Source organism: Lagenorhynchus albirostris, chromosome 6, assembly GCF_949774975.1.
Source record: "Lagenorhynchus albirostris chromosome 6, mLagAlb1.1, whole genome shotgun sequence".
Lineage (NCBI taxonomy): Eukaryota > Metazoa > Chordata > Mammalia > Artiodactyla > Delphinidae > Lagenorhynchus > Lagenorhynchus albirostris.
In genome coordinates this window covers 12,894,438-12,921,288 of record NC_083100.1, presented here as the reverse complement: position 1 = coordinate 12,921,288, position 26,851 = coordinate 12,894,438, and the positions used below count along the sequence as shown (strand labels likewise).

Genomic DNA, 26,851 nt, shown 5'->3' with positions numbered 1-26,851 from the left:
TAGTAACATGGATTTTGAAGCAGAATATCCTGCCTAGCCAGATATACCCAGAACAGCTGAACTTAAAGGAAAAATTTAAAATGCAAAAGTCTGTAATAGTCTTCTGACAAGTGAAGGTAGAAAGAATATTTTCCCCTCCCTTTTCTTCTGGTCAGGTTGCAGTTGCATTCAATAAAATATCACTTGAAATTTTTTGCATCTATTCTCTTGTTACGGATGGAACTGATATAATTAAGTCAAGAAAGAAAAAGGATAGAAAAACAATAGAAAGTCAGAAAGTAGAGATTGGGGGCATCCGTGTGTTGTCCAACCGTAGATCCACACACATTGCTATGGGTGGAGAATTCAAATGTGGGTTTTGTTCCCATAACACAAATAAGAAATCTAGATTTCCAAGAATTCAGAAGCTGGGACAGAATTTAGATGTTAGCAGCCCCCAACAGAAGGATCAGAGCTGAAGCAAAGTATTATTCTCTTTACATTCAGATTCACATTCTGAATCTCAAAGTTGCCTCTTTCATTCTCTGATTAATAAGTTATTAACCACTTAGCTATGATTAACAAGAGAGCTATGTCAAAATGAGGCAAGCTGTTGTCAAAGAAACTTGACTGAGCTTTTGTCTAAGAGAAATTTCAAACCTAAGAAATTAAAACATTGCCTCAGAGTGGTCCTTCTGTGGTTGAGTGATAATCTCACTTGAAGCCTGCAGAACTCACTTTGGCTTCTAAACCATGCTTTATTTATGATCATTAAATATAAATGATAATAAAATTGTCCATTGATGTTTCAGAAAAAAAAATTCTTGACTTTACACCCAGCCATGATTTTCCACTTCCTTTTTATGGCCAAACCATTCAAGTGAGTGTTTGCCTGCTGCCTCGATTTCATGTCTCCCGTCCCAGCTTTAATTTCCTACAACCTGGCTTCAACCTCTTCTGCTCAGTCCAGAGTCACGTAGGGCTTCCTAACTGGTCTCTGGCCCTTTCCTTTTCCTCTCTTGGAAGAGGAAACATCACAAAACATTAGACATTGTTGATTCCTCCATCTGAAGACGTTTCTCTTGGTTCTCATGCATTGTGATATCCTTATTAACAATCCTTTTTGAACTTTGTCCCTTCTGCTTCCTTTTTGGGGAACTCTGCTCCTCTATTTACATAAAAAAATTCTTTGGACACGTGACTGACATAGTGCTGTGATTAGCATTTACCTGTTTGTCTTTCCAACTAAATGGTCAGGACACAGTAGTAAGTCTTTTATTTTTTTTCCCCCAACAACTAGCACGTTTTTCTGGCACAGAGAACATGTTCAGTAAGTGTTCCTTGAATGATCAAGTGACTGGTTAAATTGAATGAATGTGTATCCAACCTCCACAATTGAACGGTACATTTTTGAGAGCAAAGACTATATATTTTATTTAAGTACCCATGGTTTCTATGACTGTATTTAACACAATCAACTTATATTTTTGGATTTACTGATTTTTCCACCGCTCACATTTTTTTAATAGCCAAGTCCAATAGAATTACCATGATTACTAGGTATTGATAATAATCTGAGTTCTGCATAGGATGCCAAGGTCAACACTAGTTAAAGTACTTAGGAACCAACTGCTCCAAGGAATATCAATGGAGAACCCAGGTTCAGATGATTCTTATATACATAAAATAGTCAGGAAATCAGTCCTGTTACTGATTGATAAAACCTGGTAGCATTCAGCAAGGAAAATGAAAGGAAGCACTTATAATCTAATCTAAATATTTTATAAAAGAATAAGAGTAGGGAGCATGAAAAATAGCATAGCATAGATTTTCAGTAAATGGTTATGGAAACAGTATTAAGATATTACATTGTAGATAGAAAACTATCAGCTAGATTATACATGGTACTGAGTGGAGCCCATATACTAACTTCTAGAAGATGATAAGGAATATTAGACAGTATCTTCATTTCTATTTCTATTTTCATTTCTATTTCTATTTCACCTCTATTTTCTATTTTTAAAATTCCTTTGTTTGACCAGCTTAAAAAAATATCATTATAATGGAAGGTAGATTGGGGGGTCACCTGATATAAATGAATAGAAAAGACACAGAAATCAAATATCGTAGGGTCAATAGATGGATTTGTCACTGAACAGCTTCACTTTTAGGGCAAGTCAAACTCTCCAAGTATCAGTTTTTTCATATTCACCTCAGAGTATTGTTGTGTAAAATGAAGAAAATTGGGTTCAGGAAAAGACTTTGTAAAATATAGATGGCTATGTAACTATAAGAGGTGATTGTTTGATTTTTAGATATCTGGGGAAAGAATAAATATTTTATTTTAAAAAATGCAGTAAGGTAAAAAATGAATTAAATTTTCAGGGAGTCCATACTGTTCGCACAACTCTTTTCAGTTAGGCTTGGGTAAAGGATCTGACATCTTAAGCGGATCGTCCCCTACCTGATTCGAGGAGCATAAAGCGCTAGGCAGAATGTCCCCTCAGGAGGCAGGCTGTTTCTGGGTTGCTGGATGATATCTAAGCCTGGAGGGTGGAGAGACATCACACCTGAGAGAGCACAGTTTCCCTGACCCTGTAAAGAGCAGCTCTGAGAACAAAGAGCCCATCCTCATTGTACAAAGGGCCAGGCAACATGGCAAGATGATTGTCAAAGATGATTTATCAGCAAAGGAAAAAATGCAGTATAACTGGCTGTTGATGTTTTTCAAAAGTAATGAATGTTTTTTTCTTTTTCTGTTTACAAATGTATCTTTTAAAATAAAACGTTTGCTTCCAAAAAAGGTATAAGTATTAACCAATGAATTAGGTAGAAGCCTAAGATCCAAAGTGCATAAGATAAAAAAAAATATTTAGTATGTAGCTGGGGGACCCTTAAAAGGATGATTTGTGAAGTGTCATTTCTAAGCAGATTCAAATGGAATCTCTTTTCCTTTTAAAGTGGTTAGTCAACATGCAAACAGATTTGAAGTTTAGCATTTGAAAAAATGCAACATCAGAAAAAAGCAACAAGAAACACTCAAATTTTGTATAAAAGCGTGTGCAACCCCAGATAGAGGAAGAATGCCAGCCTCCTAAATACAGATTAACTGGCATAAATAGGCAAGGCATGAAGTGACCATCCATATACTTTGCATAAATAAAAGGCTACAGACACAAAAATAGCTGTTGAAAGACTTCATTGTCAATTTTCTCATTTTTTATTAACTTCCATGGCTTTCCTAGTAAAGACTTTATCCAGATGCTAATTAAGCAGAGGTCTGCTTTGCACATCAATTTTTAATATTCCGTCCACATAGTTAAATGAAACCTGCAGCGTGAGGCTTCTCCAGTTAAAAGCAGTCCTGACCTACTTCCATATGAAATCAATGGATGACTTAGAGAGACTCATGCGTAGCTGACATTTAAGGAGGCCAGCTCATAATCTGGGTTGTGTAAAATGTATGTTTCCTTGGGCTTCAGCGTTCTTTCTTTCTTTATTAATTTTAAAAGTTCTTCTAAGAATAGAGAAGACCGTGGAAGCTATTGAGCCAGAGAAGTGAAGCCAGACCTGCATTTTGTGCCCCTGGGAGATTGTGAGCTCCTGGGTCAGTTACATCTGTAGTGGCTTCAAATGAACAGAAACCCCTAGGTCTGGGACCGAGGAAGGGAAAGAAAGGCCTAAAAGGCACCCACTTGCACTCAAATATAATCCACCAAAAGGAAAAGTTGAAACCACCAGAATAAGGTCCAATTTTGAAAGGAAGAACCTAGGGTATATAGCAAAACTTTTTGAAGACTTGTATGTTAGGGATCTGAATTGTAAGGCACGAAATAGGAACAGGAATCAAAACCAGCTTGTCAGAGGATCAATAGTCCTCAGGGTATGGTAGAGCACACTGGGTCTCCATCTGGAGAGGGGCTCCTATTAAAGATCAGATAAGTTCCTGTCAAGGGTTAACATACAACCACATAAGGACTTGCTGTGCAACCTGATGGAAGTGGAGGGTTGGCCTCACACTAAATTCCGGAATACTAAGCTAGAGTGGGGAGAGCTGGTGAAATTGATGGAAGAAGTAATGTTCAGTGTGCACGTTTTTTACTTCCTTGGTTAAGTTTATTCCTAAGTATTTTATTCTTTTTGATGCTATTAATGCATACGTGTTTTAACCATGTATATGCATTCGTTCAGTCTTTCATTCATTCAGTGAATGTTTATAAAATACCTACTCTGTGCCAGGCACTATTCCACGTGCTAGAATCTTTATTTTGAAGTGTCGAGCAATAAAACCTAATAATTCAAATGAAGACGAGAGGTCCATATATTAATGGAGAGGGCACCTTCTGGGGGTAGACTTGGCAATTCAAAACACATTGGTACAAAGGCATAAATATCGATAGTAAAGGAGACAGGCAGATTTAGAACTTGGCATTTTACAAAAATGCCTTCTCTCTCCCTTGCCTCTGCATTGTACCATTCTGACGCTCCTGGCCCATGTCACAACAGTTCCTTAGGTTCCAAAGCTCACAAGAGCCTGGGCATTCTGGATTCACTCCAGTGGACTGGGTCTGGTGACCCTCAGGAGACACGTGGTTTTTGTTGGAGGCATACAAAAGAATCTAGTGTTGCAAATACTGCTCTGTCCTCATCCTCCTGCTACCCCTTTTCTTTTTGCTTTATTTCCTTCCCCTCTTTTAACCCATGAGCCTAACCCAGATCAATGGATATCGGAATTCTCTGAGGCCTTATTCATCATTCAGATTGCTTTTACCACAAAGAAGTCCGCTACCAGATAACTTATGAAACAAGAGATCAGAGTAATAAAGAGTATTGGTTAACATTAGAAATAAGGAATAACATCCAGGTTTCGTTTCTGCTTTTTTTTTTTTTTTTAAATTTAATTCACAAGAAATGAAAAAGAAACACCTCTGTTCCTGAGGTACTTTGTGATTAAACAGTTTGTACCTGCTTCATATGTGTGTTTATGTGAAAGAGTGTGAAGAAAAGGTGATGACGAGAGTTGAAAAGAGGGGACGGGAGTCTGACTTAAGCTTTGACGGCAGAGGCATCCGCTTCAAAGATGGCTGCCTTGCGTAGCCGTAGTGCCAGCCCTGCCCCCACCAAGCTCCTTTGTTTTAGAGTTCTTGGTTAATTTCATAACTGACCATTTGGACCCACTTGTTTTTTCTCTTTCCGGGCTTCAAATTCCTCTTGCTGTGTTTCATTTCTTATTTTTTTTAGTTTGTAGATTTAAAAAACTTTTTAATATCATTTCATTTTTTAAAAAATTTTTGTTGGAGTATAGTTGATTTACAATGTTGTGTTAGTTTCAGGTGTACAGCAAGGTGATTCAGTTATACATATACATATATCTATTCTTCTTCAAATTCTTTTCCCATTTAGGTTATTACAGAATACTGAGCAGAGTTCCCTGTAGCACACAGTGGGTCCCTGTGGGTTATCTATTTTAAATATAGTAGTGTGTACATGTCAATCCCAAACTCCCAATCTATCCCTCCCCACCCCCTCCAGTAACCATAAGTTTGTTCTCTAAGTCTGTGAATCTGTTTCTGTTATGTAAATAAGTTCATTTGTATCATTTTCTTTAGATTCGGCATATAAGCGGTATCATGATGTTTGCCTCTCTCTGTCTGCCTTACTTAGTGTGGTAATCTCCAGGTCTTTCCATGTTGCTGCAAATGGCATTATTTCATTCTTTTTAATGGCTGAGTGATATTCCATTTTATATATATACTATATCTTCTTTATCCATTCATCTATCAATGGACAGTTAGGTTGCTTCCATGTCTCGGCTATTGTAAACAGCGCTGCAGTGAACACTGGGGTGCATGTATCCTTATGAACCATGTTTTTCCCCTGATATATGCCCAGGAGTGCTGCTATGTTTTAAATTCACCAATAAAGAGTGAGCCCACAAAACCACAGGCCCTCACCCTCAACCCCAGGCCCGTACGTACTCCTTCTCCCTCTGTGCGGTGCTGTGTGCTTTCCAGAGCCTGTGAGTAACAAACCTTTTTTCATTTTCCAAAGTTTCCTGATGGTTATTGCTGAGGAAATCTTGCAATCGTAATAAGAACCACAAGAGCTGGTCCAACCACAATACTGGTTACTAGATTGGCTGAGACTGGCATAAAATAGAAGGAAAGGGAGTCAGGGAGGGAGGGAGGGAAGGAGGGAGGGAGGGAAGGAGGGAAGGAGAGAGGGAAAGAAGAGAAAGGGAGAAAGATTGAAAGATGAAATGATGTTGCCCATGAAAGATCCAGAGAAGAATTTTTGTATCTTACCTTCCTTGGCTTCAAAAAGAACAAGTGGAGAAGTAAATCATTGATTTCCTACTCTCTGTCTTTAAACCATGAATCACGCAGTAGAATCTCAATAAAAACTTGCTGGGCCTCAGAAATATTCTTGTTAACTCCTTTATATTACAGAGAAACTGAACTATAAAGAGATTCAGTTACTTGAGCACAAATAGAATGTTATGTAGAAACATAATCTGAAAAGAGTTTCAGCTTTCCTAAGTGTCCTCTACATATTAAGTTAGCAACATTTAAATATATTTCTACTAGTTTACTTTTAGCTTTATTTCATCTTCTTGACTAACTTCATTTAAAATAACATCTTGGGGGAAAAAATCAAATCTAGTTAATTGATAATATCCCCAAACAATTTTTTTCCTTTCTTCAAATTCACATGTGTATTTTTTCCCCAAGAATACTATGAAAAATTCCAGATTATCCAACAATAATTCCCAAACACCATTTCTCTCTTTGTGTTTATCTAAAGAATCTATGGTTTACTATCAAGAATGTACAGTGTGCAGTCATTTCTGTAGCCATCAGTTATATTATCCCTAAAAGGATTACTATTCCTGCCATGCTCTTCTTATGAAACTTTAATAGCTGATTTCTTTAATCCCCCCAACTATGGCTATTAGTAACTGTGATTTCAACAATGTTAAGTTTTGCATTTACTTTCATAGAAATTAATTATCCATATTACCCTTTGTGATGGAGAAACTATTCTTCTTAACATTTAGTGTTTGCTTCAGAAACGTTTATGAATGTGTTTTCAGAATTACACCATTCAGGAAGAATGGAAATGATATTTTTCTTCCCATGCATTAATATTTTTAGTGCCTGAATGCCTCTGTTACTTTAAAAGAAGGTTGAAGCATTTTTCCATCTGCCTGTTAAAATGATTTGAGTCTTAATTAAAGTCGATTGCACCTGTGCATATATTCAACTACCCACACACCTCCCACCTACTAGTGGAAAAGCTTGTCTCTCCTTCAGAAATTAAAAAGGGGAACTATGATCTTTTTAAAAAAATCATAGGCATAGAAAACAGACAACACTGTGAAGTAAGTATGATGTTTTTTGGCTATCTTAGATCAATGTCTTTTTAATCTTCTAATGATTGCGGGTTATATAAATAAGTTAGTTATCTTCCTTAAATTGCTGGTTTCCTTATCATTTAAAAGGCAGCCTAGGGCTTCCCTGGTGGCGCAGTGGTTGAGAGTCCGCCTGCCGATGCAAGGGACATGGGTTCGTGCCCCGGTCCGGGAAGATCCCACATGCCGCGGAGCGGCTGGGCCCGTGAGCCATGGCCGCTGAGCCTGCGCGTCCGGAGCCTGTGCTACTCAACGGGAGAAGTCACAACAGTTGAGAGGCCCGCGTACCGCAAAAAAAAAAAAAAAAAAAAAAAAAAAGGCAGCCTAGCTGAAAAAGTCAAGAAAAGGAATAAAAATTCAACAACAAATTCTCACCCACTCACTGGTTGCTTTTATGTGTTTTTAGCTTTGGCAGTTCAATCTTTCCTTATTTATGAAGATGGGGAATAATCATAACTGAAAGAAACAAAGATAGAGAGAGGGAGGGAGGGAGGAAGGAAGGAAGGAAGGAAGGAAGGAAGAAAGAAGGAAGAAAATATGATGGGGATCATCTTAAAACTTGATGTGATCAAATATTTTTCTCCTCCACCTACAAAATTTTTTTCAAAGAATTCTAATAAATATAAAATAGATTCGTGTCTTTTTTTCCGGCTCCTTTTCCTTTCTCTTGGGTAAAGAAGGATAATTAAAATGCTTTTAGCTAAAACAGGGAAAACTGGGGAAATAAAGGACCGTGCCAGTCTACAAAAAGAATAATGAAAAGTGTGTTAAATATTGCTAAGAAAAATTCCATTAATTATAGAACAGTGGTTTTGTACCCCAGCTTTACTTTAGAAACTCTTGGGGAGCTTTTAAAAATGATTAGTGTCTCAGCCCCACCCTCAGTGATCTAATTTAATTGTGGTCCAGGCATGGATACTTTCTGAAGTCTCTCCAAGAGTTTCCGACATGTTAGGACAGAAACCTCCAGTACAGAACGTGTTCTGGTACTTATCAACAGAATCCTAAACCTGACGATCCTTGAGCCCAGGTGCCTCATTTACAGATAAGCAAATAAAGGCTCAGAAGGCAAAAGTGATTTGCTCAAGGCCTCAGTTAATTAGGAGCTAAGTCCGAACTGGCACCCAGGGTCTCATAACGCAAAGACGACTCCGTTTACACTGTAAAATGCTGTGGCTGGGACTTCCCAGATGGTGGCATTAAGAGGTATGAATCCTCTGCACTTGGTTTCCAAATTGCTGATATGAATCCATGCACTGCATTATTAGTACTGATTTTATATCCTCCAACAACATCCAGGCCATTTCTGTAAAAATGTGGCAATAACCCATGCAACAGGAGCTTCAGTATTTTTGTTTCTTTTGGTTTTTTTTTGCGGTACGCGGGCCTCTCACTGTCGTGGCCTCTCCCGTTGCGGAGCACAGGCTCCGGACGCGCAGGCTCAGCGGCCATGGCTCACGGGCCCAGCCGCTCCGCGGCATGTGGGATCCTCCCGGACCGGGGCATGAACCCGTGTCCCCTGCATCGGCAGGCGGACTCTCAACCACTGCGCCACCAGGGAAGCCCCGGAACTTCAGTTTTGATCCCAAACGTCTAATAGTAATTTCCTGTGCACATTAACTCAGTCTTGAGGACACAAAAATGCTCTACATTACGGAAGTCCTCCCAATCTTTATATGTCTGGTAACAAGAGTATTACATGGATCTTGCTAGTCATTCTTTCTTTCCTATTGTTCGAAGGGTTATTCTGACATAACCATTTAAAAAATAGATAGAAACAAATGGTAGCGGCATCAATAGAATTCCACATTTTTGTTTCCTATAGAAGAAAAAGTTAATTTGGATTCCTTGCCTCCAGTAGATACTTGGTCTACTTTCTCCCAGTGGCCTTAGTAAGCAGTGCTTCTGCTCATAAAGCCACGTCCTCTTGAATATCTCACAAAAGGGCAACTCAGAATTATAGCCATGGTTTCTTTATTCTGCGCGTGCCATTGTTACTCCTCCTCGGACTTGACATCATTTCTTCTGCATTTTGGCTGTGTGATTGTTCGTGTTGTCAGCAGCACCTAAGGCTATTTTGTATGTAAAACCACTCCTCTTCTGTCCTATGCTAAGCTATCATTAGCTTGAAAATCCCTTTAAAGCAGGCCAAAATTATAGTTTTAAGAACATTGTCCTTCAGTAGTGGGCCACTTTCATCAAATAACATTTCTGTAATGTATTTAGGTGCACATGAATCCCATTTCCCTTTAAACTGAGGAAAGAGTGTAAGATTTTAAGTTGTGGCCTCTTCTTTTTTTTCCATAGAATTTCAGATCCAAAAAGCATCTTAGAGATGCTATGGTCTAAATCCCTTTAGACATGAGTACACAGAAGCAGAGAAAGTAAAACAACATACACAAGTGTCACCTGTATGATGGCAGAACCAATACCAGGGTCAAGTTTCCCAAATAATTAAATCCAGACATCTTTGTACTATGCCAGTCTCTATTCAGTATTACTGTGACTGGGACAGTAGGAGGAGAAAAATGTAAAGCTCACATATGTTCATGTCCCTACAGCCTCCTTTCTTCAAGAAGATTCTTTTTTAGATTGTTAGCTTTATGTTAATTTGCTGCCTTGTGTCCTACTTAAGCATGACACTAGTGTCAGGTCTTCTATAATTGTTTGCATATGATTTCGGAATTTGTCAAAAAATGTAGATATCTTAAAACATCCTAAGCCAAAAATGTGTGACTGATCCAGGTTTAAAGATTTTATAACCCTAAAACTCTTAATTTAGAATTGTCAAGTATTTTAGTATTCTTTTTGTCCCGCTAAGAGATTTTTATTGGTAGCTTCCCTATCAAATTCGTGAAGAACTAGAGGTAGAGAGAGGTAAGATGAGCTGCAGTCCTGTCATTTTAAATGGGAAAGAAAAACAAAAAGGCCACCATTGGCATTATGGGGGCTGTAGAGAGCTGTGGGCATAAATATTTAATGTGGTAAATTATAGGGAGACATTTGCATTTTATGCGCTATTTTGAAGTAAAAAGGATTGTTGAACAATAAGGGCACTTTCCCTAATTATGTTCCATTTTTAATATGCAGAGAATTGACTCTGGGTTCAGGGCAGTTATTTAATGAAATCTCAATGTAACCTTGTCTGATATTTTTCTCTCTAAATCTTGACATCAGATTAAGACCAGACAATGAGGTTGGTTAATAAAAAATGATTATCTTGTCATTGAACAGATGATAGATTTTGAATTCCCAAAAAAAAAAAAAGATCTTCATCTGTCGGTAGTCACAGGTTCATCTGCATTGGATGCAAACACTAAAAATTGTTTATAAAAAGGTATGCAACTAAATATTTTATATTTCTGCACCTTTGTATCTATGTCTGTAGGATACAGTGAAAAGGATGTTTAAGAAGTTGATGCCATCAGAATGTTAAGGTAGTGATATCAGGAGTTCTGGGGATTTCGTATGTCCAGAGATAAGATGGTGCTGATAATAAAACACTGGCCTGGGATAACTCCTTACACTTTGTCCTCCTGGTTCTTGCACACTTCTCCTGGGAGAATCTTCCTTTAATACTGTTGACATCACCATACTCTACTCCTCAAAAATAAGTACAAATTCCGAAGCCTGTCACTCAAAACCCTCCTTAATTTGTTTCTCCCTTTCTATGTAAATTCAGGTCCCATTCTTTCCTAATATAAAGCCTTTTTTCTAGACAGTCTGAATGTATTATAGAACCTGAAGCATCGTTCCTCTCTACCCTTTGTTTGAAAGTATTTGCTTGTACTATTTTGTCAGGCTGGGAATTTGTTGTTAGGATCAGTCTGGGGGAAGAGACACTCAAGGAAAGAGCCTGGAAACCAGCTTGGGACTATTAACACAGGAAGATCTGGGGTTCAGGGTATATGAGGAAAGGTCTAGAAGGAGAGGATGCAGGTTCTGGATGGACACAGGCTCTTGGCCTCCTAGACTCCTTGCCCCATGGTGAGTGTGCATCAGGAGGAGAATCAGAATGAGAATCTCCAAAGTTCAGTGCCCAGGACAGGGGCCCTGGTTGCCTCAGGCTAAGGGTGACACTGTCTTTATTTAAATTTGCTCCAAATAAAAGATATGAAACTCAATCATATAAAATGTAAATAACAGCATAGTATTTGATATTTGGAAATGTCCTTAAAAGTGATCTTATATTGTATGATACTCACATTTTAAAAATAAAGAAATAGGATTTCAGAAGGAAAATGTGGCATACTGGAGTCAGGCACATTGGGAGTCACATCTTGGCCTTATTGTTCACCAGCATGTATTGGTTTCTTCATCAGTAATATGAGAATTTTGTAATCACAGAGCAGTTAGTCGACAAACATCTGTTTTCCTCCACTCATTTCTTCATATTGCTCCTTACCTTAATTAAAATCTAGAGAGTAGCAGAACTAGATTAAGGTTTCATGTACAGTTGTATGTTAGTCTGCTAGGGCTACCAAAGCAAACTACTACAGACTGAGTGGCTTACACAATAAAAAATTATTTCTCACAGTTCTAGAGGCTGGAATTCAAAGATCAAGGTATCAAGAGGTTTGGTTTCTCCTGAGGCCTCTCTCCTGGGCTTGCAGATGGCTGCCTTCTGACTGTGTCCTCTCGTGGCTTTTTCCTTGTGGGTGTGCATCCTTGGTCTCTCTTCCTCTTCTTATGAATAGGATACCAGTCATATTGGATTAGGATCCCACCCTTATGACCTCATTAACCTTAATTACCTATTTAAAGGCTCTATCTCCAAAGACAGTCACATTCAATATTAAAGCTTCAACAAATGAATTGGGGTCAGGGGGATGGCACAGTCCAGGTCCATAACAGTGAGAAGGAAAAAGTAAATAACTGGAAATTTCGACTGCATACCAGGGTTTTATTTTTTCTCCAAAACTATGTTATAGAATGAGATTGAGTCTGAATTCCAACCTCATCTCTACTAGCAGCAGGCTGTCAGGGGGCCACCCATTCATTTTCCAGAGTACATTCTGTGTAGCTATAGAAGCCATGAGATTTTTCTTGGAGAAGGGAGAAACAAACAAGCAAACAAACAAATGCCCTAGAGAATAAGTTCAAGAAACTGCAGATTATATCAACCTCCTAGACAGGCACAATGTACAAAAATTTGTTAAAGACTTGAAGAAATCTTAAGAGAACAAGGCTGTTTAACTTTGTGTAGCCTAGCATTTTCCCAACTTATTCAACTGTAAAAGCATTTTGTGAATAATACGTATAGTCCATTAAGAGTTGTAGGTGTTAATGCCATGCAGAATTTGCCTTTCACCTATATGAACACATTAATTGATAGACTTTGAGGTTTCAGCAAGCTGGTTGGGCTTGAGATGCAGAAAAAGAGGGAGCTGGACTAGAAGCAAGTTTTTAGAATATATTGTGGATGGAAATGCAATACAGGCTGGGGGAACATTATATCACTCCATTAGGAAAAGTCTGGAAAGAACCAGTCAAAACCCTCATTTTCACGCATTTCCCTCTAAACATTTTTTATCAAGGACAAATAAGTATTGGGTTGGCTAAAACGTTCATTCGGTTAGTGAACACATTGTTCAATAAAGTTCTTCGTGAAAATGAAAATGTGTCTTTTTTTTTTTTTTTTTTTTTTTTGCGGTACGCGGGCCTCTCACTGTTGTGGCCTCTCCCGCTGCGGAGCACAGGCTCCAGACACGCAGGCTCAGCGGCCATGGCTCACGGGCCCAGCCGCTCCGCGGCACGTGGGATCTTCACGGACCGGGGCACGAACCCGTGTATCCTGCATCGGCAGATGGACTCCCAACCACTGCGCCACCAGGGAAGCCCGAAAATGTGTCTTTTATTTTTACTTAAAACTGAACGAACCTTTTGGCCAACCCAATACTTACAAGACTAGACATCAGTCCCTTCTCTACGCTGCTGCAGCTAGAGTGATCTTTTAAAAGTCTTAATATATTTTTTTGGTCTATCGCTGTAAAAAAAAACATTCAGTTGCTTTCCCTTGCTCTCAGAATTTGCAATGAAGCCCTTGCCCCAAGGAGACCTTGTTTATCTGACCCAGCTCTATCTCTCCACCTCACTTAGTACCTCCCTCCTCTTCCTCTCTCTGCTGTAGTTGGGCAGACCCTCTTTCTCTCTTCCAACTTGTGTGTGCATTGAACAGTTAGTTTTCCCGGGCTGCAAAACTCATGGAGCCCATCCTCAGCCTCCCCTTTGTCACTTGTTGAATCACTATTCAATCAAGATTTCTTGACTGCTCTACTAGGAAAATGAGCTGTTAGACACTTTCACTATACTCCACCATCTCTCCTTGTGTTTATTAGAGCTCAAATACTGACTGTATTAGTTCATGTAATTGTTTTCTCTCTTTCTTAGAGTAGGAGCCCCATGTGAGTAGATGTCATGGTGTTTTAGTTCGCTGTCCTATTCTCTCACTGTCAACAGTGCCTGGCTTGCAAGATGTTTACACAGATGGAGCGAGGCATGTACATTTTCTCATTAATTGAATACAATACAGAAAAAATATATAGTTTCCTTCACTGGCCATTTATTTTTTCAAAGCAATCCAAAAAAATATTTTTGAGTGAACTGCTCAAACCAGTCTTAGAAAATGCACTTTCTTGGTTTTTCTGACTTGTTTCAGTGTTATTGATAAATATCTCTTGATACCTATGGTTTGGATTACACAGTATGCTACAGGAGTATTAATCCAATCTACTTCCCATCTGAAAACTACTGTGAACTTCTTTATAATTTGTATGTTGATGTGTCGCAGAAGCTGAGTTGTTTGTAATTTACACAATTTAGATTGACAATTGATTTCTCCCAAATCTCATCATATGAATTTCCTGTTTCTACAATCTTCGCATTTCTAAAAAGAAAGTTATTGATTCTTTTTAAATAAGGTAAATAATCCTCCTTATAGGAGTCCAAACAAAAGGAAACCAAGCAAAACAAAGCCTCACTGCTGTGGCTGTTTGTTCAGAGAGACCCAGGTTCAAATCCTGACTCCTCCAATTGTCCACCGCCAACTGGCCTTGGGGAGCTTATTAAGCAAGAGGACCGACCCTCATTTTTCCTTAGCAGTAAAGGAAATCATCACACCTGCCTGGGAAGGATTGATAATATTATTTGTAAAGAGTCTAGTGCAGCCTCTGACCTATTCTAGCCACTGATTACATAGAAGCTTAATTCAAAATGTTGTTGCTGGTGTTATAAGACATTGTTTGTAACTGGCATTCCTGCCTTTCCAGTAGTGACTAGGAAACATTCACTTTCCTTTTTACTGACAAGGGAAAACATTGAGGGTATTATCTGTATTTTTTATACCAGGACCCTTATTTTCTTCTAATCATGTGTTAAGAAAAAAAATTGGATTCTGGGTTTGCTGATGATCCTAAACAAATCATTGGTGCTTTTAAAGAGCTCACTTTCTCTTATTTATTTTATAGTTTACTGTGTTTTGTTTGGAAGAGGAATTATTAAACTACAAAAATCACCTTGAAGAATGTAAAACACTGAAGTATAAAGTGGAAATAAATATTTTAGAACAGATATCATATTATTGAAACCTCATGAACTATTTTGCTTTTAGTAGGAACTTTAGTATCATAGATGTATAAAATTTTAGACTTAGAAGGATACTTAGAAATAATTTATTTCAAATCTATAATTGTATCTGAGAAAACCAAGGCTCAAGAGAATTGTTTTATTGAACTGACCTGAGAATGGCTTCCAGATCATCTCAACCCCATTCCACAATGGTTTACTGCTTTGATAGTTCTGAGAAAAATATTTTAATTTATTTAGAATTTTTTTCTAAATGTATCTATTTATATCTAAATTATTTTTATGTTGAAGAAATGGTCAATATTTTCTTTGTGAATATTTAAAAAATAATCTTTTTTAAAAATTATTTCTTAGAGATTTTGTTCTTTGCTACTCTATTGGATGAAAAACTATTTGGAAAAAAATTGGATGACATCTTCATTCAAGTTAATATCAATAAAATCTATAAGCTATTTGAATGATGATTTCAGACGCTCATCCACTTGTACATTCAGCACATACTTACTGAAGCCATAGTGTATAAAATATCTATTGCATACTCAATAAAGATGTATTTATCAGTTTTGTAAAGTGTTTTTATTATAACTAGAGCTAAGAGAGAAGCATTGCTTGCTGAATTCCTTTACCATATTTGGCAATTTAACTTACTTTTCTGCCCTTCTTTTTTCTGTCAGTGTGCCAATACAAATGTCCTCATTAGAAACTCAAGGATTTTATATTTATTTTTTATTATTATTATTTTTTGGCCACGCCATGTGAGACTTGCAGGATCTTATTTCCCCAACCAGGGATTGAACCCGGGCACCAGCAATGAAAGCGCTGAGTCCTAACCACTGGGCCATGAGGGAATTACCAAGGATTTTATATTTAGAATATATTTTACAGGAGAGAAAATGAGAAATTCTATCTATTGAAATCTGTAGTAGAGTAGTCCAACTGCTATAGCAAACAACTCCACAACCTCAGGGGCTTAATAGAATACAACTTATACCTTGTTCATGTCACAGACCACCACAGACCACCACATATGTCACAGACATGTGAATTAATGGGCTCAGTGGAAAATAGACTATTCTCTCCTTAGTTATTGGGGATTTTCCATCTGATGGCTTTTCCAGCATCTAGGACCTCAGAAAATCCCAGCCAGCTGGAGGGGGATGCAAGAGGATGAGGTTTTGTGGGAAGTTTCAGGACCAAACTTGGAGGTGGCGTACATCACTTCTACTCACATGCTAATGACCAGAAATCAGTTGTATGGCTCTACCTGACTGCAAGGAATACTGGGAAGTATGATTTTTCTAGGTGCTCAGAGAGAACAAACAGTTTGGTCAGCATCTAACTAGTCTTTGCCCACAGGTCCTCTTGGCTTCTGCCTTAGGAGAACAAACAAAAATATAGATTGTGTTCTTTGAGAAAATTGTCTCTCATCACCCTGCAATACTAGAATTTCTTAAAGAAAGTGTTACTAAAATATGTCAACATTTGAGCTATGCCTGATGACTTCAGTGAAGGTTTTTTAGGTAGAGAAAATCTCTTGAAAAAAGCGAATAGTTAAATCATGTGGACATTTGGTTGAGAGTTTTTGAAGACCAAACATGGCCTTTAAAATTCTATTTATTTTTCTGCCCTATGAATAAGCGTCATCCTTTGCAACCATGAAAAAATAACTTTTGAATATAAGTCAGTATGTGAGTTCCTGTGTCTTAGGGTGAGAGATACCTGCTGGGTGGTGGTCAGGAAACCTTTATCAGGTTTTTACTAATTGTCATTTGTGTGACCTTGAGCAAGTTGTGTAAAAGCTCTGAGCTGTTTTTAAATGTGTCAAATGATTAGGATTCTTTGCAAAGTCTATCCTACTTCCATGTGCCGCATCTGTTTTATTATTTTATTAAATAATGTACCTCATTTATTTTATTAAAACCAAGGTTTTACTTTATTTGCCTTCTTAACACAAACCTGGATTTTCTTTCTGGTTTTCTTTAAAACCATGGAATCTCTAGATACCTGAGCTATTGTTCTTTATATATATTTGAAGAGAAGGCATCCCTTAGATGTTGGAATTGACATAACTGACCCCAGATGACAAAGTTCACATGAGAGAAGCAATCATAAAAAATTTAAAAATTGGGCTTCCCTGGTGGCGCAGTGGTTGGGAGTCCGCCTGCCGATGCAGGAGACACGGGTTCGTGCCCCGGTCCGGGAAGATCCCACGTGCCGCAGAGCGGCTGGGCCCATGAGCCGTGGCCGCTGACCCTGCGCGTCCGGAGCCTGTGCTCAGCAACGGGAGAGGCCACAGCAGTGAGAGGCCCGCATACCGCAAAAAAAAAAAAAAAAAAAAAAAAAAAATTTAAAAATTGCCCCTGCTCCCTGGTGCCCTTTCATTGTGCAGACAGGGGAGCCTTTGCCCTCTTTTCTCTGGGGACTCGGGAGGTGGAATAATGGAAGTGCAAAGGGAGGACCCCAGCGCCCACCTAGACTCATAGGTAAACCATGTCAGGCTGTCTGGCTCTGATCAGCTCTAGACACCGCAGTTCTTTTTTTTTTTTTTTTTTTCTGTACACAGGCCTCTCACTGTTGTGGCCTCTCCCGTTGCAGAGCACAGGCTCTGGATGCGCAGGCTCAGCGGCCATGGCTCACGGGCCCAGCCCCTCCACGGCATGTGGGATCCTCCCGCACCGGGGCACGAACCCACGTCCCCTGCATCGGCAGGCGGACTCTCAACCACTGTGCCACCAGGGAAGCCTGACCCCGCAGTTTTAAAAGACACCATCACATGCAATTATTGTCCAGGCCAGGGTGACCAGGAGAGCAAGAGTTCTAGATTTGTATTCTGAAGATGACATGACCAAGGGGAGACAGACTCCCTCACTCTGGATTCTAAAGGGTGTTTACTTAAACACAGAATTAGACTAGTTCTCTGAGTAGTTCCAGAAACAGGACGACCAACAACCAACAAATAGTGGTGCTTGGAGGGAGGCCAACTTGAGCACTGTATAAAAGCTTTCCAGCAATTAAATATGTTCTCAGTTGTGTCCAGCTTTCCCATGAGATGGGAACTCCCCCTTCCTGGGGCTACCCTCCCAAAGGCAGGCAGACCTCAGCAATTACATACACTCACACCTTGCTTTTGATGAGCTGTTGTGACTGGGATTTCCGAGGTCTCTTTCAGCTCTAATACCCATCTGATAATGCAATTTAGTGCAGTGCCTCCTTTAGAGTTTAAATTTGTTGTCTTTTCTGCCTAATTAATCTGCCTTGATCACCTTTCATTATTTCCATGGTTCAGCAGTTGGAATAGAATAGAGAGACTTTGATCTTGATGATTATACCGATATGAGGGGACAATTCTGAAGCATTCTTTATATCCGTAGGAAACTCGAATTCTCATCAGCAACATGAGCTTTGGTCCCCATATTGCCAGGCACAATTAAGTCCATATTTTGTAACCAAGGGACCCCTATGTGAAAGTGTGAAATTTTTCGTACAACAGCAGTCACAAACCACAAATATAAAAGCCTCTTGTCTAAGTCATCTGAATCATGTAGATGTTCAGAGAAGCGATTAAATGACAAGGTAAATTAATCCCGTTAAATACTGCAAAAATAAAAGAAGAAAGGAGAATGCAGTCTTATGTCCCCCAAGAAAGCAGTGTTACTCCTCATATTTCCAAATAATACTAATTTTCCCAGGTAGATCACTTGTTTTCTGGTCTATCATTCGCAAGTCAATTAGAAACATGTATGGGTTAACAAAAAAATAGTTTTGGCTACAGTAATTAGCGTATGTTTGTCAGTGAGGGTTATTGGTTCATGCCATGGCCCATGTGCCGGGTGAGATTGGAAAGGTTGGAGGGAAGGCTGTGAGTCATGGCCTAAGATAAGGTTACATCCAGGGGTAAAAGCTAATAAGCTCACTGTCCTGAGTGAAGCAGGGATGACACATTCATTCAGTTGATTTTCACTGATATCAGGTATTAAGTACCAACATGAAAGATGAAGTCTTTAGGCTTAAGAAGCTTATGGTCTGGTGGGGAGACCAGACATATAAATAAATAATTGCATGATCTTTCCAGCCAAAAAAAAAAAGAAACATCTTTGGAGAGAGGATAAAACAGTTTTAATCGGTTGTAGTTCCCCAGACAGCCATATGTAACGGTCCATCACTGCAAATTGTTTTCTTTGTCTCTAGAACTTGAGAGGGATTTTTAGGTCGTGGAGATTTATAAGTGTCCTCAGTAACTGTTTCATTGTTGAGAGAGTGAATCAAAGACTCTGGGGGAAGTCAATGTCTGGTGGGCAGCAGATCTGATGCTGAAAGCCATGACACCCACCTGGGGAGCCAAGTGATTGTAGGTGGCCCAGGGCAGGAACGGAGAGAGAGGAATGAGTTAGAAGCTGGGGAGACAAATCCAGACTCACAGACAGCATAAGCAGCAGGAAATGGGAAAACTTTGAGAAAGGAGTTCACAGCATGAAGTGTGTGGATTGGCATCCTGTAGAGAATATGTTGGTCATAAACAGATGACTCCTGGTCTCTTATCCTTACTTATCCATCTTCAACTTAAGCACTGTAAAAAGTTTAAGACAGTGATACGTAAAATGCACAATATGAAAGACAAGTGCAATACAATAATATATGCTTTTTTCATAGCAAGATCAGATTTCAATGTGAGAATACGATTGTAGATCAATAGTCAACACTCCATGGTAGAGGATGAGCAACTTCTTCGTAGTTTGCCCAGTTCTACATACTGGGGCTTAACTGTGAACACTGAAAGGACTCAGTTTCCACGTAAAAATGTACCATGGTCGCTTCCATGTCCTGGCTATTGTAAGTAGTGCTGATTCACTTTGTTACACAGCAGAAACTAACACAACATTGTAAAGCAATTATACTCCAATAAAAATGTTTAAAAAGAAAAACATACCATGGTACCTAAGATTGATCTTGTTCAGGAAAGTTTGTTACTAAAAATCAATTTTTGTTTTCAGCAGGCTTTAAGAAAACATTGAGATATATGGATATGGATAAACACATCCTTATTCCTCGGAACAGATTTCTCTGAGCTTTCAATATGTCTTATTGTATGAATTTCTTAGTCTAATTGTCCACTTTCCATTGGTCTCTTTTCAACAGCTATTTTAAAGTTTTTCGTATTTATTTTAATTAGAAAATGCATTTTGTAGGAAGCTCTTCTTGAATATCACGGGATACCTGGTTGACTCCCCAATAAAATGCTCAATAATACATTTATGATTTTCTTACAGATTTTTCAGCTCTGCCTTCTATTTAGGATGTGAAGGTACACCGGCACAAGTCTGAGTAGCATGATTTGTGCAAACCTTTTGTTCAGGTTTCTCTAAATATACCTGCCAAAACTCACTGAAGGCTAACCTCTGGGACTTGAAAACAAAGAAAGAAGAAAAAAAAAAAGACTCCTTTTTGTTCCCAAAGCTGTACTGGACTTTTATTTAGTTGAGATTTGAGACCTAAATGACACTTCCCTGGTGTGTGTATGTGAGTAATTTGAATGAGAACAAAGAAACTGAGGTTGGTGGGTAGACTTTGACATCCTCAGCCTTTCATATTTTAAATAGTGTCCGAACCTGCAGGAACAGTATTGGACCCAGTGTTAAATTAGAGCATTTTTTTTAGTTTGGTTAATTTCAATACCAGTGGTAGAAGACTCTGTGTGTTTGTGTGTGTGTGTGTGTGTGTATGTGCGTGTGTGTGTGTGTGTGTGTGTGTGTGAGAGAGAGAGAGAGAGAGAGAGATAAGAAAAAAATTGTAACTGCTTAATGATGGCAGTGGGAATAAAACATAGAGGTCGATAATAAGGCAAACATCCCAATGGTTAGTTTAAAATCTGGAAGAGAACGTGAGGTGAAACAGATGGGTCATTAGGTTCTGATGCTGTGACATTTGGAAGCCAGAGCTACATTTTCTTTGAAACTGTGAATAAACAGCTTGGATATAGTCTAGGATGTTCTTTTCTGATACTGGTTTTATTCCATTTGACTCAGGGCACAGAAAAGTAAGTGTTGGTTAAATTGTCTTGCTATAGTTATTTGCTGGAATGTATTAGTTTAAAATATTTTTACTTGGGGCTTCCCTGGTGGCGCAGTGGTTGAGAGTCCGCCTGCCGATGCAGGGGACACGGGTTCGTGCCCCGGTCTGGGAGGATCCCACATGCCGCGGAGCAGCTGGGCCCGTGAGCCATGGCCGCTGAGCCTGCGCGTCCGGAGCCTATGCTCCGCAACGGGAGAGGCCGCAACAGTGAGAGGCCCGCGTACAGCAAAAAAAAAAAAAAAAAAAAAAATATTTTTACTTATATTTGATTTCAGTATAACTGGGACTTAAGCTTGGAATCTTTCTAAGATTGTTCTTATGGGACTACCCTCCTGGTTTAAGTTCTGTCTCATAGAATGATATTTTTGACATGTGTTTACGCAACTGCATAGCACCTGGGAGCTGGAAGGAACCATAGCAATGTGGAAATAAACGAAGAGCAAACAAATGAGAACACGCAGGGCTATTTCATCAGGCCTTGCTGAAGCAAGGCAGTCAGCCACCACATTTGGCAGAGACTCAAGGCAGGGAGAAGAGTGGGAAAGCTTTATAGTGGGAAAAAAGGAAGGCTTCAGTTACACCCCCAGTGAAGGCTGTTGGCATAGGGAAGCTATAGGCAGCCTAACTAGAAGCAGGACATCCTATGTCGTTGGTTAGGGGAACATATTTGACTTTCTCTGGTTGATCCTATGCTAAAAGCAGGGCCAAAAACTGGGGAAGCTGTCAGTTTTTAATCAAATTCTGGCTGCTTTGGGCCAATTGTTATACAGGTTATTATTTGCTAGAGATAGTGGTCTGAATTTCTACAAGTCTGAATTATAGATTGTAGGTTGGCTTTCTGGGCTGGTTATTGTAGATAATCAGCTAGAATTCTATTTTTCTATGTGGTCTGGCAGTTTTCTATCTGTATCTTCAGTCTCTCAGTGATTATCCAAAACAAATGTAGAAAGAATAAATAAATTCATAAATGACAAATTACTACAATTTTTTAAATGAATGCTACTTTTTGCATGTGTGGCCCTGTTTTGTTTTTAAAATATTTTAAAATGTAGGATATTATTAGATCCTTCAAATTAAATGGGGAAAGTTAGGCAGGGCTGGTATTAGCTCCATTTTGTAGTTAAGCAAAATGAAGCTCCAAGTGGAGAAACCAAGGGCTCAATGTCATGGGCCACCAGCCATATGGCCGCAATGGCCAAGGCTCCCAGCTGGGCCTCTCAGATCCCTCACCCAGCTGCTTACTATATTATAAACTATTCTGTCTCTGCCCCACAGATTCGGATAATAGGGAACCAAAGTGTGACATCTGTCTTATCACACTGCTTGAAGATGAAGAGTGATCGAACTTACATGCAAAGAAAACAAAATACAGATTCTCTGAACCATTTCTGTAATTTTTCACTATGGTCTTTCTCAAAGATCTTTATTTGAATTAAACTTTCAACCTGGTGAATTTTACAACTTGTGATTTTTAGGTAACCAGATTTTTGAAAATACTATTAGCTCTGTGCCACTTCAGTACATTTGTAACACTGGCTTGATCCTCTTGTTCCATTAAGAATGTTGTATTTTCTACACACATCAGAAAGATGCCGGAGGAGTTGGGAAAAGTACTCGATAAATGAATTGGTTAAATACCTACTGAGCAATATGCTAAGAGCTAGAGGCACCAAGTGGAGAAAAAAGCATAAATCAAAACTCAGGGCTTCCCTGGTGGCACAGTGGTTGGGAGTCCGCCTGCCGATGCAGGGAACACGGGTTCGTGCCCCGGTCCGGGAAGATCCCACATGCCGCGGAGCGGCTTGGCCCGTGAGCCATGGCCACTGAGCCTGCGCGTCCAGAGCCTGTTCTGCAGTGGGAGAGGCCACAACAGTGAGAGACCCGAGTACTGCAAAAAAAAAAAAAAAAATACTCAGACCCTGCCTTTAAAGAACTCTGGGTCTTTTAAGAAGAACAGGTACACAGAAAAATGATACAAGACAGTGTCAGTGCAGAGATGGCTTTATCCCAACATGGGCTGGATATATGGGATGGGGAGGCCTCAAGGATACTTAAGTATCCTTGACTGAGGAAAGAGTTCCCCAATTAAAGGACAGGATGTAAGGGTATTCAAAGCAGGTGAGATAGGAGATGGTAGCTATAGAAACCAGTGTTGTTTTTCTTGGAAGTTTTTGTTGGAAGTGGAGTGGAGAAGAGGAAGCTACAGCCAATTTATTGATATTTCTTGAATACAACATTCAGGTAGGAAGTAAAAAAGTTAGAGAGGCAGGAAAGAGTGAGATGGTGGAGAGTCTTGTGGGTTGTAAAGGGCTTAGACATACTTCTGTGGGTAACAGTGGGCTTCTGGAAGGATTTTAGTCAGGGTTTAAGAACAGATTTGCATTTTTTTGTTTTTGTCTCTAAACACTTATCTATGTGCATTACAGAATGGCTATCACATCAGTTCTCTGAAATAACATCGTTCTGAATGTAGCAAGTGGATATCACTCCTAAACCATGTTTATTTACTACATGTGCTTTTTTTTTTAATTAGGAAGTGATTTTATTTAAAAAAATTTTCCCATTGGCTATTTTTTTTAAATTGAAGTATAGTTGATTTACAATGTTGTGATAGTTTTAGGTGTATAGCAAAGTGAGATATATATATATATATATTCTTTTTCAGCTTCTTTTCCCTTATAGGTTATTACAAAATATTAAGTAAAGTTCCCTGTGCTATACAGTAGGTCCTTGTTGGTGATCTATTTTATATATAGTAGTGTGTTTCTGTTAATCCCAAACTACATGTGCTTTTAAACACTTCTGTACATGCCTTACAGAATGGCTATCGCATCTAGTCCCTGAAAAAAACACTTGATCAGATTTTCATTTTAAACAGATCACTTTGGCAGTCTACGGAGCTTGTATTTTGGGGAGTCAAGGACAGAGTCAAGGAGGCAGGTTGCAATAATTCAAGGGTGATGATTAGAGCTTGAGCCAGAACAGTTGAGGTAGACGTGATACAAAGTGCAACAGAAGGGAAAACAAGATATTTAGAAATAAAATCTGTAGAATTTGCAGACTGATGGATTTGGAGAGTAGCGGTTAAAGAAAGAGACAGATAAGTTTCTAGCTTGGATGTTTGGCAGCACAGAAGGAACCATTAGTTTAGTAAGAAATGGTGTCAGTACAGTGCGTGAATGTTAAATTTGTGTTATCTAAGGGGTATCCGGATGGACTCATCCAGTAGGCAGTTGGATAAATGAGTCTGCAGCTCAGGAGAATGTTCCAGACTTCTGACAAACTATTTAGAAATCACTAGCCATCAGACAATTGCTAGTTGAATCCTGGAGGATGAAATCACAGAAAGAATATATGTAGAGTGAGAACGGTGGCTAAGCTAGAACCCTGGGGACAACCAACATGTGAGGGACTCTCCGAGGAAGAACAGGTATGAATGACACAGCAGTGGTGTTGGCGAGCGCACCACAGGAAGATGGCCCATCAGTGAAGCCAAGAAAATTGAAGATATCAATAAGACAGTAATCAAAGAGTAACCAAATGGCTTAAAAATGTCTTCTTAATTTGCCAACTAAAAAGCACTAGGTGATTTAAGCAAAAGCACTTTTAGTAGAGTGGCTGGGCTAAATTCATGTCACAGTGGGTAGCAGAATGAAGAGAAGATGAGAAAGTAAAGAGAGGGAGTGTAAAGTGCTCCTTATGAAGTTTCCTTGAAGATTAGCAGAAGGGAAGAGTTACTAAAGAATTCTGAATATTCATTGAGGTTCTCTATTTCCGAAGAGATAATTATTTTCTGCTGATGATAACCTGCACAGCTCAGAAAAAAGACCCATGTGATCTGTCCCTGTTTTATTTAAATGTAGTCTTCAACACAAGTCTAAGTTTCCAAAAATATATTTAAAATATTTTAGAAAATCATTCTTTAATATTTAAGGAATCTGGGAAGGATTTGACTCTTGTTTAACAGGATATAATTCTGGTTAATACACAGAATCAGCAGAGGAGCTGAAAGTTCGGAGCCACAGCACGGAACCAATACCAAAGTTGGACAACAAAGAGAGAGGACATCATGGGGCATCTTCCTCCAGAGAGCCTATCAAAGCTCAGGAATGGGATGGAACACCTGGGCCACCTGTGGTCACCAGTAGACTGGGAAGATGCTCTGTGAGCCCCACCTTGCTAGCAGGAAACCACAGCTCAGGTAAGAAAGATAATGTTCTCCTGGACGGTAAGTCCTCGGGTGTCTAGAAACTGCTTTTATGAAATTATCACTTAGAAAACCATAACCACAGATATCTCTGTCTCTACTCATAGAGACAGCGTAAATAGCCCTGCACACAAAAGGAGGTGACAGCATGTGGCACACTACAGGGAACATTCTTCACATGGATGATAGAGAAGTGAATGGTGCTTTTCGGAGCTGTGCAACGCAGCAGCCCTTACAACTCCAACTGTCTTGCACTAAATTTCTTAAAAAAAAGAATCCTCGGGGCTCATCTAAAGCAGTTTTCATTTATAAAGTTGAAGTAACTTAGAGTTTATGCCTCCTTTGCTTCAAAAAAATTCTAGACAACTGGGAAAAAATGAATAGGAAGTAAAATTGAGGATAAAAATGTAGCAAAGACGATATGAAGGCAGTAGAGAGAGTAAATATTATGAGACATTTGATGTATCAGTAATAAACTGAAGACAGTAACTGGTCATTGGGCAAGGTACTAAGTTTCCCTGTAGGTCAAAAGAGCTGGAAAATTATAATCTAACACACCTTTAAATTCACAAGTTGAAATTAAAATCTGTGATGCAATTTTGCATTGTTAATAGATAAATATTATTAAACATCAATTTTTAAAAGGTAGAATATGTGTGCTTTGAACTGATTGATCTATACGGTGGACTCAGAGAGCTGTCAATTGAAATAAACAGCAAATAAGCAACTGCCTGTAGTTTTCAGATTTCTATTCCTTAAGAGTGTTAGAGCTCTGAAGAAAAGACCAATTCTTTAATGTTTTTTCAACTCTGATATTCATCTTGGAAAGCAATTAGCATGAGTTTAGCCTGTGGTCTCTCTGACAGTCACGCACAAGTTAAAACTGGAACAGGGGGGCTTCCCTGGTGGCGCAGTGGTTAAGAATCTGCCTGCCAATGCAGGGGATGTGGGTTCGAGCTCTGGTCCGGGAGGAACCCACATGCCGCACAGCAGCTAAGCCCGTGCGCCACAACTACTGAGGCTGCACTCTAGAGCCCGCGAGCCACAACTACTGAAGCCCACGTGCCTAAAACCCATGCTCCGCAACAAGAGAAGCCACCGCAATGAGAAGCCCATGCGCCGCAGCTAGAGAGAAAGCCTGTGTGCAGCAATGAAGACCCAACACAGCCAAAAAAACAAAAACAAAAAAAACTGGAACAGGATGAAGGTCTCTGTATTGGGGAAGGGATGTTTCTAGAACAATACCCAGGCAGAGGTAGAGCAACAGCTTCCTCAGACTGAAAATGTAACTGAAAGCTTTGGTGATAGAGCCATATCATGTATCACATGGGTGATCAACAGCGTGAGTTCAGCTCGCAGAGAAGGAACATTATGTGAATTTATCAGAACTCTAAAAATATATTTTTGGTAGTAAAGTATAAATATCTATAGGTATATGAGAAGAAGATATCTGTGCATTTTGTCAGAAAGAAAAACAACCCATAGGGAACAAATAGCATTTTGTAGAAATGAAAAAAGCCACTCCCAAAGAAGGTTGACATCACTATTCAGTTGGGAATTGTGATTAGTTTTAGGTTTATCAGTAGTATATTTTTAATGAT

General features: G+C 39.1%; 1 protein-coding gene across 1 annotated transcript in view; it reads left to right on the top strand.

Moving 5' to 3' along the window:
* NYAP2 (neuronal tyrosine-phosphorylated phosphoinositide-3-kinase adaptor 2) overlaps window positions 1-26,851 on the top strand; it is a 247,402-nt gene that overhangs the window by 149,437 nt on the left and 71,114 nt on the right. The window contains exon 4 of the mRNA XM_060151256.1: window positions 25,035-25,244. Within this exon, the coding sequence (XP_060007239.1) occupies window positions 25,035-25,244 (210 nt within the window). The remainder of the gene's footprint in view (window positions 1-25,034; window positions 25,245-26,851) is intronic.